Source organism: Aphis gossypii, chromosome 1, assembly GCF_020184175.1.
Source record: "Aphis gossypii isolate Hap1 chromosome 1, ASM2018417v2, whole genome shotgun sequence".
In the NCBI taxonomy this organism is placed as follows: Eukaryota; Metazoa; Arthropoda; class Insecta; order Hemiptera; family Aphididae; genus Aphis; species Aphis gossypii.
In genome coordinates, this window is record NC_065530.1 from 49,455,485 (window position 1) to 49,471,733 (window position 16,249).

The 16,249-nt window shown below is 27.6% G+C and overlaps 1 protein-coding gene, 1 long non-coding RNA gene and 1 other non-coding gene across 4 annotated transcripts in view; 1 reads left to right on the plus strand and 2 right to left on the minus strand.

Moving 5' to 3' along the window:
- Positions 1-648: 648 nt before the first annotated feature.
- On the minus strand, positions 649-730 carry Trnal-aag (transfer RNA leucine (anticodon AAG)). Its single transcript has one exon. It is a non-coding gene; the product is annotated as a tRNA-Leu (tRNA).
- A 3,167-nt stretch (positions 731-3,897) lies between these two features.
- On the minus strand, positions 3,898-5,950 carry LOC126549043 (uncharacterized). Its single transcript, XR_007603185.1, has 2 exons — positions 4,234-5,950; positions 3,898-4,165 (listed from the first exon to the last, which is right to left on the minus strand). It is a non-coding gene; the product is annotated as an uncharacterized LOC126549043 (long non-coding RNA).
- Positions 5,951-5,954: 4 nt separating this feature from the next.
- Positions 5,955-16,249, plus strand: part of LOC114132487 (solute carrier family 22 member 21-like) — a 30,549-nt gene continuing 20,254 nt past the window's right edge. Inside the window, exon 1 of one of the 2 annotated variants that reach the window (XM_027997952.2) lies at positions 5,955-6,419. In XM_027997952.2, the coding sequence (XP_027853753.2) occupies positions 6,414-6,419 (6 nt within the window). In that variant the 5' untranslated portion in view covers positions 5,955-6,413. Of the gene's footprint in view, positions 6,420-15,653; positions 15,813-16,249 lie in introns of those variants that run through there. The other variant, XM_027997954.2, reaches the window with a different exon arrangement.

Sequence of the window (16,249 nt, forward strand, 5' to 3'; positions counted from 1 at the left end):
ATATATCACAGGTCATAGCGATCAAATTATATCGTTTTTACCGAACCGTTTTTATCAAATAATAATTAATAACAATATTATAAACCTATATTAGTATATTAAATTTCAGGGGTGGCCAACTAGTTGATCGCGATTCCCCTATGATATTTTTAACAAAAATAATATAGATAAATATATTTATATATTTTTGTTCAGGGGCGTGCTCAGCTTTTTCCAATGAAGGGGATAGGGGGGTGAACTGTATTTTGTTTTGTTGATTGTCATAAACATAAAATGTATAAATGCATAAGAAAAAAAGTTCATGAGGGGATTGACACCCTCATCCCCCCGTGAGCACGTCCCTATTTTTGTTTATTAACGACTTTTTATTTTTGGTCGAACGTAACAACCTAAAAAAACTCAGAGGTCGATTAAAAGTCCATAAAATTTGGCCACCCCTGTTATAATATATAAACATAATTTCTACCCGGTTTGGATCTGATTACCAAATAAAAGGTACGATTTGGTACAAGTAGTCTTCACTATCTTTCCAGCAGCGCCGTTGATTTTAAACTAAAAAAAAGGTCTTCATTTCTAATATCTACACACAATCGCCAATGCAATAAATTAATATTATTTTTAAATTTACAAAAATTCAATAAAATCCACTGGCAGCGGTGGGATTCGAACCCACGCCTCCGAGGAGACTGGTGCCTTAAACCAGCGCCTTAGACCGCTCGGCCACGCTACCTCTATGGAATTCAGGGACGAAACGGAGGTACTTTCGATGTGGGTATAATATTTTTCTTCCGTCTTAGAATTGGTTGTACAAAGCTCTCACGATTTTTTAATAGAGAAAAACCCTCTAAATATACCACATACGGAATACCCGAGTACAATTAAGCACATTTTAATTTAATGACAGATGTATCTTACTAGTTACTACATAACACTCGAATCAATTTATATCCTCTAGAAGTCTAGACCTCAATCATCCAAATCGGTAGGTACTTAAAAATCATCCCCAATAAATTTCTATCACTGACAAACTTATAATCACCGCTCAACTATAAAACCAAGTTTAATAATTTTTCCTTATTTGTAAAAAAAAAATATTTTTATTCTATTCTCATTTGTATATACCTAATACATATTTTGTTAAAAAAAAAGTTCACTCAATAGCATATGGTATATAATTTATATTTAAACATTATACAGTTATTGATCAAATTAAAATTGCGAGTAGATCATTGTCTACTAGAGTGAACTATAGTTATATAGTTGTACTATAGTTTATAGACTTATAGTGAAATTAAAATATATATACGCATAAAGATAAATTGTAAATTAATTGTAATAGTATACGAAAATTAGAACCATAATTTACATAAGTACAATACTAAAATTTTAATATTATATTAGTTTACCATTACCATTGCAATATTATAAAATACATTTCGTGAGTTATAGAATAGCACTACACGAAGCACTGAAACAGATTTAGATCATAATATCAGTAGTTAATGCTTAAATAATTTTGCTAGATTTACAGAAAAAAGATTTAGAAAATTAATTTAAAATTTTAACTGATACAGATTGACGATTGTACATATAATGTTTAAATTGTTTATTTTAGAAATTTAAAATAAAAATATCAGTGACGTGCTGATTAAATAGTATAATTAACTTCACATAGAACAAAATATTATAGTAAAACAGAATCGTACAGGTAAAAAGCTTTCACCAAAAAAAATTTGGAATTAAATTTTCACGAGTGAAAAAAAAATCTATGTAATTATATTTTGTAGTTAATCGCTTATACAATATTGAGTATATTTATTTATAAAAGAAAAAATAGAAAATAAAATAAAAATTAGATGTTTATTATGCTTCTAGTAATTTATCATGTACGAGTATTTCTTAAAACATTTACCATAAACTGATTTAAAAATTACTAAAAAAATCAATATCAATAACAGAGTTATATATTGTTTGTAGAGTTTTGTATATAATTTGTAGTTAATTTATATTTTTCAGTTATTCAAGACAATCAATCATATTCTTTAGTAATTTATATAAAAATTTGCATAAAAATCTATACTATGCATAAAATTATGTTTAAATTTTGTTTTAAACTTGGATTTATGTTACCTACTAAGGACATAGTTAAAATGTGAACGGATTAAATAATAAATTATTCTGAATAATACAATATTTTTAATGTACATTTATATTTATTTCTAAAATGTCGACAGACACGTTTCAAAAACCCAGCTTTACAGACGTTTTATGGTAGTTACTAATTTAAAGATAGTTTGAAGTCGAATACTTTAATTTATAATATTAATCTTTTTTATTCTTTAAGATCATATATTATACAAACTCTTAGATTTAAGTAGGTACATATATATAGCATTTTGGTGACACTATTAAAATTTTATACATACATATTTTTAACTCATTGTTGTTCAACAGTGTTATTCAAATAATTAATTTTTTTGAAATTTTTTTGTTCAGAAATTTGTTCAGAGAAATTTTATTAAATAATAATTTACGATTGATCCTGGGGACTAACAAAGACTTTTTCTTTACCGGTACATAAATTACATCGGTTTGTAATCAATTTTTAAACGAATTAAAATTTAAGTATACATTAATTTGTTTTTGTTGATATATTTTGCCTAAAACCATGTAAGTTATTTGATAACAATTTATCGCATAAAAGTGCAAAAGTAATTAGTATTGTTGATTAGTTTTGAGAATAATTTATGTAATATCTGATAAAATGTATAATTCTGATAAAGTTTTAAAATAAATAATATTTATTGTATTACCGGTACAATACTTCTGAATTTTAACGATTCTATAGTCTTATTATTGAGGCAGCTAAGTGTGTGGGAGTCTATACTCCGGACAGATTTATCAACAAATAAATTAAGTACAGACAGATAAATAGGTACCAAGGTACCACGTTTCTATAGAGCTCGTATAGGAAATAAAAATAAGCCAATTATCTATATAACCAATTAATTAACCTTTTATCAACATGTCAGAGATTAAATAAACCCCATTTGATAAGATTTTGTATAATAGGTTTTATTAAAAATCGAAATCCATAAAATGTTCTCTTTCTTACAATCCTCCATTATTAAGTAGGTAGGTACTTTATAATTAAAAATAGTTTTTCAACCTAACCTAACCTAACTGTTATCATATGTTATGTAGTATATACATAACTACATAAGTGATATTGATTTACGAGTATATCTATATTCTATATAACATATTACACCCCATTACCCCAACACATTGTTCATGTATATTTATTAATTATTCTGTTTTTTAAAAAAAAAAAAATTAATTAAATTAGTTTAATAAAACTTATTGATATAATCATGATGAGCCACTAAATTATGTTGAAAAAACCATTAGTTACTATTGGCTAATTTAATGTTGACTGTTGAGTCCTTAACCTTGTTCATGCAATCCAGCATTTTTTTTCGCACCCACATAGTTGACTATATTATTATACAATTTTTTTTTTACTGATTTATATATAATATATTTTAACCTATTTTATGTTATATTTAAATAATTTACTTTATATATTATTTTAAATAAAATATTTTGTATGCATGTATTTTGTTATTATCGTTGAAAAGTCCCATTCCTCAGCATTAGACATTGACTATTTTAGATACCGGCATACGACTAGCTAGTCGACAGTCTCACCTATAATAACGGTTTCCTGTATTTTTATATTGATCCGTTTATATGATACATATATCTTAGAATAACGATTGAGGTTTTGTTGAGAGTTTACTCTCAATCATGATTGTAGTATTAATTTTATTTTCATGATTAAAGGAATGAGGAATGTTTCGTAGTTTGTAAGATATAAAAGATTTTAGATTTGTATTACGTTTCAAAATAAAATATTTATTATAGTCATAAAATAGTAAATGATAAAACTATTGTTTACAAAATTAGTATTTTTAATATACTTACATCATGCATAATGCATTATAAGAGTATATAAAATCAATTATATTATTATCTACAATTCGAATACATAATATTATTTCATTTTCTCGATTCGTAGTTAAAACATTTCGCAGCTGCAATTAAGGCACTTCATAATGGCGGTTATAAATTACTTATAAAGTAATAAACTCGCCTAATACAACTATAAATTATAATATAGTAATATAGATAATTCTTTTATTAGAATAAGATAATAATATTAAATTATACCTGTTCAGTACTTCAGTATACTTATTTTCTATTAATTGTCCTTTTATAGCTAATCCATAGATAAACTAAAATGGCTTGTTAGAACTTGGAAGATAAAAATCTAAAAATAATACCTTAATCTTTGTAAATTTTTACTAACATTTTTTACAATCATTACTGCAATAAGTAATCATTTTAATCACAATTCACAATATGTCAATATATGCAATTTAAATTGTAAGTTTGCAATAATAATACAAAATAGTTTTTTTTTTGTTTTAGCCATTACTAAAATAAATTACTTTTACTTTTTTCATTTTGTCATTATTTGAAATTAAATAACTAGGTAGTCCTACGATTTTTAGTCGTCATTTAAATCAAATATTTAACTAAATAAAAATAATAAGCTAACATTCACAAGCCCGTATTTTTTTATTTGTAAAATAAATTATAATTCCTTTAAAGGTTGATGTAACACAATTTTTTTTAACGTTTTTAAATTGTAATTATATCAATTAAATGAAAAAAAAACAATAACAATTATTTAGTACTATGTCGATAAATGGCAGGTATATGCTGTACCTTCTTGTGGCCCTCCTGCCTAGCAGTGTTGTTAATACTTGAAGATTTGAATGCTCATACCTTAAGATATTAATAGTATGTTAACAAGAGGAAGTAAAACACTATAATAAATCAAGCGGCCGAACATCGAAAGATCTTCCGGCCATATTGGTGAAAACGGTCCTTTTCGGGACTACCTATAACTGACGGATGTGAACAACATAAAAACAAACTCAACAAAAAATGGTTGGTTGATTTTGAATTTAAATTATAAGTTACAAACAAATTTTAAACGCATTATTATTGTTTCATAATGATATTATGGTCACCAAGATGTGATTTAGCCACCAAGAACCTAGCAAAATGCCAAAAAATTTAATCAAAGTGTAGTCTAATTTTAAGTCGTGCGTATACTCTGGACTACCGCCCGTTACCGGAAGCGCACAAACCGCTAAACCTGCATTAATGACGCGTGCTCCGTGAATGGCGTGAACGGGAAGCGTGGAAGCTCTGTAACTTGGATGTCTCGAGCGGCCGTCTGTACACCGGCGGCGGGTGCGCCGAACTTCCGCTCATCACGAGGTACGCGTGCGCGTATACGTATTACGTAGTTTTACTACGCGGTACAAAAATTGCATTTATTCAATGGTCTTATATAACAGACAAAAACGACATTGATATCCAGAAGCCGCGACAGCAGTGACGTGCAATGTGTATACTTTATAGAAATAGAATAAAAAACAATATAAAATGTCCGTAAAGGTACAATAATAATAGGATTATCCTATATAGGTAAATGAGATGGGCGGAGCGGCATCGGTTACAGCGGACGGCCGCCAGACGCCGCCAGCAGCAGCAGCGGCAGCTGCAGCTATGGCGAGGCAGTGTAAAAACTAAAAAGTAAAAACCACCGTGCGGGACTCGGCGAGGTTTCTACAATAATATTTATACGCAGAGGGAGACACTGTGTGACGTGAGCGGAAATGGGTAAAAAAAAAAAAAAAAAAAATTACAAAATATTATTGCAAACGAAAAACAATAATACGTAATATAATTTACGGCGACAGCTACCTGCAGCACCAGTCGACCACCACCAGATCTGTCTGGCGGGTGGGCGGCGACGACAGTACGTCACAATTTATATATATATAAAGATATGTACCATTAATGTACACGATGTTATGTATTGTGCGACGGACGACGAGATATACACACGATATCCGCACATTCAAATATATATATACGTAGTATTTATTTGCACAGACCGCCGGCGCGGCACACGCGAACTCTCCCGCGCGCCGTCAGTGTTGTCTGCGGCGTCTTTGGCGTACGTCCATACCACGGTGACCCCACGACGCTCGCAGAACACAGCCCCCGCGAAACTCGCGACCAGACTGCTGTCGTCGTCGTCCTCATCGTTTTTTCAGTGGTAGTCGCGCCTCGCGCACCCGTCCGCAGTCTTCACAGTTAACGTCGACGACAGTACTTGTGCATGCGCGCACGTTGCCGCCACGATCTCGTCGCACGTGCTTTTTTCTCTCCGATCAACCCGCAGAAACGGTGATAAAAATAAAAAAAAACAATAATACTCGTAATATTTTATAGTCGTTTTACAGTTCCAGAACCAGATCACCGCCAAGATGTTGGTAAGTGATCCTTTTTGTATTTTTTTTTCTTTTTTGTGTTTAAATTTAATTATTTGTCACATCGACCGTGGCTTAAAATAAATAAAATATACACCGGAGTCAATAATGGTATAATGACCTTAATCGTATTATTATTATATTCTAAACTGCCATACGGATGTATTTTTCGCTACTCGCCACGTTGCGCTGCGTATAGCATTTCTACATACATAGTATGCCAGTCTCACGAGAATCGTCTACATATTCTATCAAACCACTGCAGTATATTTATACGATTATACAGCATATTATTACAAAAAAATATTCCGTAAGCCCTTGGTAGTTTTTTTAAAAAATGCATACAATAAACTGCATTATGCCATTATAATACACACAAGTTACAAATTTAAAACCGGAAATCGACGTTGCATTGTGCGCTTTGGGGGCGCCCGGACGGGATGAAAAATAACGAGCTCATGTTGAACAAAATATTTAATCGTTTGGAAAATAGGGAAAACAATTTTAAAATAATCGCCGTCATTACGATACGTAATATTTTAACGTTTATTTATTAGTTATTATATATTTTTATTGTGACAAAACTGGTCGATTTTCGTCACAATAATTCACCCTGTAGGTATGCATTCGATAACGAACGAGAAACTGGGGTCACGCGGAACGCGTTTTCCTAAAAGTATACATACGATTTACGGATGAAATAATTTTTAACGTTAAATTAATAAATGTATCGTCCAACAATTGGTCTCTGTCGCGTACTTAAAATACCTATTATATATTATTCTATATTATCAATTATGTAATCCGATCGTGTTAATACATTTTATTTTTTTACTAAGTAAATGCTATGTACGATTTAAAAGTACCTACACACCGATAAATGTTTATTTTTTCATTCATTTGAATTTTTTGACGATACGAAATCGAATGTTGTTCTAACATTTACGGCTAGTAACGCTAGTATAACATTATAATGCGACTATGCGAGTAGTGACCCGCGCCGCCGTCGCGACGTCACGCGTAACAGACCGCGTTTATTGCGTCATCGTTTTTCCCGCCACCGTCGCCGCAGTCGTCATCGCTCAAGGTATGGGCATCCCCCAAATTTGATGCGCTCGCCAGACGGCGGCAAGTTTATTTAATAATTTTTTTTTTGGCACCGTCATCTTGACTCACTGAAATGAATGCCGCCGACACGGACGTCAACCCGTAACCATACCGGCAGATGTCTTTTTATGTACTAGTGCGCCATCCATTCGTCGAGTAGACGAACCTCATTATGTATCAGTCCTTACGTATACTTATCCGTCAACCACACTGCACTATGAGTATATCGGCAGTCATAACTAGGTTATTTGATTGTAATGTTATATTATAGAATACAGTATAAACTGCAATATCGGATGGTAATTAAACCATATTGTATGTTGTTGATTTACTGCCGTTACAAAAATATACGGCTAATTATAATATGGGTTTCCATAGTTGTATAATATAATATTTATATTGTTATATTAATGCATATAAGTCGTTTATAAAGATCTCGTATAAACCTTTGACAATTATTTCAACGGTGAATTTTGTCTGTAATGAGTAACAAAAATTAAAAATTTTAGTCGTTGTGATTTTGGTAATGTGGTAATGTTAAGTTTGACTTTTTGAATTATACATTATCTATATGCAATTTAAAATGTAAATTATTATTATACATTTATATGAGAAAGAAGTTACTCATTAAGCGACTATTGATGGAGAATTTATATTCTAATCAAAAAATAATGGAAGCGTTATTGTAAAAACGATTAAACCTATGTATATATTATATTATACATATAGTTTGGTTTCAAATTAATTACCATAATCGTAATCATAATTATTTTTATACACATATATATCTATTTTTTTTTTAAATGAACAAATATATACGATGTACAATAAGCTAAGGGTGGGAATTGACACGAAGGCCTAACTTATCTATTGATTCATTTTTTCTTTTTAACTATTATTTATTATGAAACGATTATTAGGGATATAGGTTATATTTGTAGTAAGTCACCAAGTCACGACATTTGGTACTTTCTTTATAACTTCCGAAATAATTTACTTAGGTATTTAAAATATATTTTCATCATACATTTTTTTTTCTAATTGGCTTCTAACTTTTTTGTAAAAGTTATTGTTTTTCTTAAAACAATCTATCTATTTTCAAGCCTTTGAAAAATGTTTAATATTTTACCAAACAGTTTTTTCATTTAAAATTTTTTTTATAATTTAGTAATATTTAATGGGCCGCCACACCAACGTTTATAAATATAAGTGTGTTTCAATTTAAAATGATTTCTATTATTTTCACCATTAATAACTTATTCAAAAATATAAATATTAAAAATCAATCCAGTCAATTTACAGGAAATATTCTTCTTCATAAAATATCTAATAGTTGCCTTTTACCTAAACTGAACTAGGGAGTCGTAATCGTAGAAATTCGGAATATTTTTGTACCTATATGTATTATGTGGGAGATAGAGAGAAAACAAATTATGGTGTGGCGGCCTCTTAATAACACTGAAATCATTAAATAGTGGACAAATTACTTATTCTAATACCTATAATTTATATATTATACAAAAATATATTTTTACTATGGATATTATTTTTATCTTACATAAATAGCGAGATGAATAGATATTATAATGGTTATTAATAGTTACAGTTAAAAAAATTATTTATTCTTATGAAAACAGTTGTGATACTATTGTATATATTATAATCATAATATTAATTATACTTAGATTATGTAGGCTAAAATATATCCGTTTATTTGATTAAAACTAAACAATGTATTACAGTGATTTAAGCATTTACTAATCTTTTATCAATGTAATATATTAATACAAGTAAAATTAAGTTATATTACTTTTTTCGTTCCTAGGTACTTAAATTCATTGTAAACAGTGAACCGTGTATACTTTAGCTATCATATAGAGTATCTATATTCTATACCTATACAGGAACATAAAAAATTTTATTGCTTACACGGTTACATATAAATGTAATTTTTATTATCATTTAGTAGATAAAATTTATATTCAAAATAAATATATGTAATGATTATTACTCTATACATTAAGATAGATTCAGTGAAATATTTACGTGAGGTGATTCAAATAATATATCATTATAACGAATTAGTTGATTATCATACATATAAATGTATCACTTAAAATTATTTGATGGCAAAACATTAAGTAGCAAACTTGCAAACTAAATATCATCATTACAGTTCTTTTTTACAAATTTAATTTTTCTGATGTATATTTTACATTAATCTAGGTATTATTATTTTTATTTATTTTACATTTTGACAGCTAGCTTTCTAACGTTTGAGCTATAGTTCACGCGTGAAGCACCAACTTTATTCTTCATAATATGTCGATTATATTTACCATTAATGTCTTAAAATAATATTCTTTTGAAATTAATAGACATTATCCGATTCTATATTTGATGGATATTCGTTCATTTTGGTTTCATGATCTGATTTTGATGATTTTTTTTTTTAAATATCTTATATCAAAAATTATTTAAAAATTAACATTTATATTATATAACTATTAACTATCTACATCCCATACAAGAATTGTACTCTGTAAGTATAGAGTGTAAATTATTGCAAATAAAGAAAAGAAAATTGTACATAATTTTTTAAAGATAACCTACATTTTTAATTTCACATTCTAAACAGAATATTTTTTGGAATATTTGATATGAAAATTTAAATTCAGACAAGTTATTTATGAATTATAACTTAAAATTATTTAAAGGTTAGGAAAGCGGTGTAATAGACAAACATTTAACAGGTACCTATTCCCTTATCTCTCCGACTAAACTTTAAATACTTTTAACTCATAAACTACCTATGTGAATTTTGATTTTTATACATCGAGATACTCCAAAAAATATTCTACTCATGAATATAAAATTTAAAATGTATGTTTATCATTCAAAACAGTAAAAAAATTATTAACGATAAAAAACATTGAATTTTTTCTAATGTTTATTATTTAGATTGATAATTATGTAAAAATAATATTTTAAAATACATAATTGAAATTGAAATAATGAGTGTAATATGATGAAAGAATTACTCTGTATATATATTTATAATTACGCCAATAGGTTTTGACTAACTGACCGGCCACAGGTGAATTACAATACTTATTATTTACGAGTATACATTTTCATTATGGTGACTATTCAAGTTTTATTATTTTCTGAAACTGTTATAAAAATAGTAAATTATTAATACATGTATACCTAAATATATAAAATAGCTAAATAAAATGGGAATCAAAAAAACAGAAAAATTCTTTACCCCAAAAAATATTAGTCCTGCTTAGGTTCCTAAGAAAATCGATAAGAATTTTGGAAAGGTTCTGGTTCAAATATACCCATTCTTAATTTCGGTTCCAATTCTTGGTCTTATGTACTATTGTCTATTTAGTATTTACACCAAGTGTGTTGAGAGTTAGTATACGTACAGGTGCAGTACTACAGCCCATTTTGATTAGGAATAACTATGTCATAAAATAACTTGATATACCTACTATTATCACTAATAAAAGCGATACTGGACTAAATTATTTTTGCAACTTTTTACAGTTTTATCGGAGAATAATTTACTATTATTGTTATCGTACACTGCGTATACATCAGGATAACACTTCATCACGTCTTAAAAATTAATTTTATACAGAATTTATCTCATCTTTCCCGAATTATTTTGTAATCTCTGTCTTACAAGTTTGTAACATTGCAATTTGCAAATGTACATTCAGTAATATACGTTTTGTGTTTTAGTTTAAATATTAATGAAAGGTTATTTATTATCAAAAGTTATCAACAAAGATACATGGTCCTTTTTAGTTAGATTTGTTTTAAGTTCGAGCGATGAATGCATTAATTTTAAATCAAGAACATAAAATAAATACTAACACATTAAGCAAACCAGAAATCAATACCAATATCTTAGCACCATCATTAGCGAACAATGGGACAACGTGGAAGAAATATAGTGTCATATTAGAAAAGCCATAAATGTATTTAGTTCTATGAGTTCCTCATTTAAGAGCCACAACCTATCTTTACATCTTACCAAAATACGACTCCTAAAATATTAAGTGTTTTTAACTCTTTTGTACGGTGCGGAAACTTCGACTCTAACCAAAGCCACTTCGAATAAGTTAAATTTTGAATGATGGTACTATGTGAACTATACAGAAGAATTTTGAGAATATCGAAGACTGAGGAAATTACAAATATTAAGATATCGTATTGCGTAGAATGGGAAAAAAAAATTAGTTATAACAGTTAAATGCAGGAAACTCCGGTACTTAGGACATATAATGAGTGTAGATATGATTTTCTCCGACATATCTACAACCTACCCTAAAAGGAAAAATAGATGTAAAAGGATCGCCTGGGAGATAAACATCGTGGCTACTGGCTAGCCAACCATAGAACATGGTTTGACAAAAGTTCAATAGAATTATTCCGAAGTGTCACTAACAAAACTCGTATTTCAATGATAACCCCCTACATTCGAAACGGATTGGCACATAAAGTTAGAAGAAGGAATACAAACACAAATACAATATTTAAATTTTTTTCTTTTGTATGTTTTAACGATACATAAATGTACACGGTACACGATCAATAATATAAAAATATAAAATGCTACAATTTTTAACGTTGAGTGTGTTTTTTAATGGAAAATTAGATTTAGTTTGTTCTATAAAGAGGTTATATCTAAAGTTTTAAAATTTAACAAAAGGTCTGTATAAATTATAAGTTGTAAAAAAATCCACTGGAAAGCAAATTAAGATTTTGTAAGCATTTAAATTTAAAATGTTTACATAATTAGATATTTTCACATTGAATAATTATTACTCATCAAACAATTTTTTATATTTGGTTGTATTTTAACAATAGATACTTAGAATTTTCATCAAATATTTATAATATAATTTAAATTATATAATAATTTATCGGTAATTTATCAGCATAACAAATTTAAAAAAATGTTTAATCAATTTTCCATGTAGGTAATAGTCACTAAAAAGTTATTCGATGAGTCAAAACTTTTGAAAAATTGATACAAGATACCACATAAGTTGTAAACAGAATATTTATATTAATTAATAATTATGTTAGATTGTTGTTTATAAGTGAGAAAAATAATGCTTATTCAGTAGTTTAATATATGATATTGATGATATAATTTACTAGCTTAACTAATTTTTCTGTTATATTTAACTTATTGATTATTATGTTAAATGCGTGTTGAATTTTGAAGAAATAAACTACAGTAATCAATTGGAAAAATACTACTTTTGTTTACATAATGGAATATATTTTTTTGTCTTGTTTTGAAATTTCTATTTCAGATACGCAATCAGTAAATAAATTAGTAGATGATACGTTTTAAGAATATTAATTGTATTAAAATAATTATAGTAATAACTTGGCTTTTTTAAAAATCAAACATCTATTATACTATATAATATTATAGTTATTATTATGTTTATAAGTATATTATTGAATACACGTCTAGTGCTCTAGTGTATACAGTAGACTTTCGTTAATCTGGGCGTACGATAATCAGGTACGTCTAGTAATCTGCAGGCTATATTAGATTCAGAACGGAATATTGATTTTACAATGATGTGTGTGTTTCTTATTTGTGTGTGTCTGTGTAAACCATAGCTTGTCGGAATAATGCTTCTATTTAAAACTTCAAGGGTGGTTTTCGATCACAAAGTGATTAAGTGAATACCCTTGATGCATTATACAGGTCAAAAGTAAGAATTTTTAGCAGCTTTCAAAAAAATCGGGAAAAATAAAAAAAAGGAGACGGAAATTAGAAAAAAAATGCCACTCCTGGTATATACTAAAAATAATATAATATAAAATATTTGTCGCTTTATGTAACAGATATGAAATAGAGCCCCGGCGGGACCCCCTCCTAAAAAAAGATTAAACCTGTTAGTGCTAATAGTAAATATACGATATCTAAGAATAATTTGTTCATAATATTGCTTAAAGGTTGTAGATAAAACAGAATCCAAAAAACTATAAAGCAATTCCTTACTACCAAGGCAATATCACACCGCCGCAGAATTAAGATATTTCTTTATTGATCACAGATATTAAAGACGGAACTGGGCTTATTCTTAATTTACTTGACGTTGACAATCTTATGATCGAAACATAATTAAATAAAGTAATTCCTTATCACCAAGACAATGTCACACCACCACAGAATAAAGATATTTCTTTATCAATCACAGCTGTCAAAGACAAAACTGGACTTATTCCTAATTTACTTGACGTTGACAATCTTATGATCGAAACATAATCAAGTAAAACAGTTTTAGGGAAGGATAATTCGGCACAGGAATCAAGTTTAGACTAGCTCAACAATATTTGTGGGTGATGCTACATTATGATAATATGATAATAAACATGTTTGTTTAATATAGGTATTTTAAATAAATAATTTTCATCTTTTTGATTATTGACTATTTTTAATACAACCGGTACAAAAAAAACTAAAAAGTATTAAAAGCATCATTAAAAAAAAAAAAAAATGATAACTTTTTTGACCTTTCTCATTAAAAGATTAATTCAATACAATAGTAAATCAGAATGTATGTATTATTTATGTTTTAATAAAATAAATTAATGTTTCAATAAGAAAAAATTTGTTTTTATGTCAACCTCCATTAATCTGACATTTTTATTAATCCGATATTCTCTGGACTGATATTTGCCAGATTATCGAGCCTATTATGTATTGATTATTGGTAGGTACATTTATTTTTAAAAGTTATTATAAAACATTTTGTAGAGTTGTATAGAATAATATAGTTTTTCAAATATTCTAATAAATTTCAAGAAAATTATCAAAAATATCAAGTAAACTACCTATTCATTTTTATCATTTTAAGGTACATCAATATTCAATAGCTATACTTAGAATTGTTTATCAATTACAGCAGAGCATTACTCACTTGACCGTCCTTTTATTTTTGTAATTTATGAAGAAATAATCGTAGTGATTAAAAAATTTCACTTAATATTTAAATTTAATAACAATAATATGCTTTTAAATATATCATATAATTTTTAGAGTATTTTGGTTTTTTTCTAGGTATTTCTACAGATATTTTAAAATTTTTTAGTGTTAATTATTTGAAGTTCAAAGATTTTGGTTATTCAAACTTAATATAATTATTTTTGCTTTAAAGTTTTTAGTTATTTTTTTGTCATTAAAAAAATATTAGATGTAGAAACTATAAACCATTATTTACCATTACGTACATTTTTATTTTGTATACACCATACACAATAAAATTATTCAAAATATTTAGATTAATTTTAAGTTATTTAAACCACGGATATATTCACATCATTATACCGTACGTTGATATTAAATTATGAGTTAAATGGTATGTTTTTAGCAAAAGTTAAATTGGCATATTGAATTGATAAATAATATATTATAAGATATAACATTATATAAATTATCCTTAAATCTATATTTACTAATCCAAATGTCACTTTTTCGTTTAAAATCAATTTTTGTTACATAATGATTTATCATTGAATTCGAATTTAACATATACATTAGTATGATGAATAGTGTCACAATGACCTTCTCTATAGGACACTCAAATCATATATACGACAGAGCAAATTATACAATTTTCTTAAGTTAACTAGAACTAAATAAAGAAGTAAAAACTTAATACATCTAATAAATTTTAATTATAAGTCAAAATTGTATTGACAAATTTCATCTAAAATATGTTACAATATTGTTACGAGTAACACATATAGTGCGCATAAATTATAATTTAGGTGTTTGTCTCGTAAATATTATTAGTACAATTATGGATAAAACAGCTTCGCTGACTATCATCTTATTAATTGTTCAATAAAAAATAACGTATACGACAAATAACGTATGCATATATGTGCATTTACAGCTTTATACTTTAATTAGGTTTCATATGGTGGTGTGTATACTGAATGTTAAATTAATGACAAAAAACAAATATGATTTACTAAAGGCGAAAGTAGGATGATAGGTATAACGGTTCCTATATATAAATTAAGTATATACATACTCTATCTATAACCAATAATAAATTATAGTAGGGATACTCTAGTGGGGATCTACTAGAGATGCTCATAAATTGCAATCGGATTATACTAGATGTAGTAGCATCGAGTATCGAGTACTGTCAACACCGACGCTGTTTTTTTCTTATTTAATATTTATCCACCGATTCAAACTCACAGTCTCATTCGAAATCAAAACAATATCCTCAGGTGACGTATATTGTGTTGAATATAAATTGATACGTATTATTATTATTATTGTGTTAACAAAATCGTTATAATATAATTATATCTATTCGGTAGATATAAATTCTAAAATATATACGCTTCCCGTGATGTTCTTGTTTGTGTTTATATTTAATCGGGAAAATAACGAAAACTATGTTTATTTGATACCAAATTGATGAAAGATCATGTTCATATTTCTAACGCATATATATATTATAGGACTAGAATAAGTTAGATGTATACTACACATATTTATACCAAAGGTATACTAAGGTACCTACTGTAAATGTATTTTTTTTTTTTAATGACAATTTTTTTAGTGGAATACATTTCAAATATTTATGAATTATTATAATATATTATGTTTAATAATATTTGAAATTAGTATTAATGTTGAAAGTTTTTTGTGTGAAGTGAAT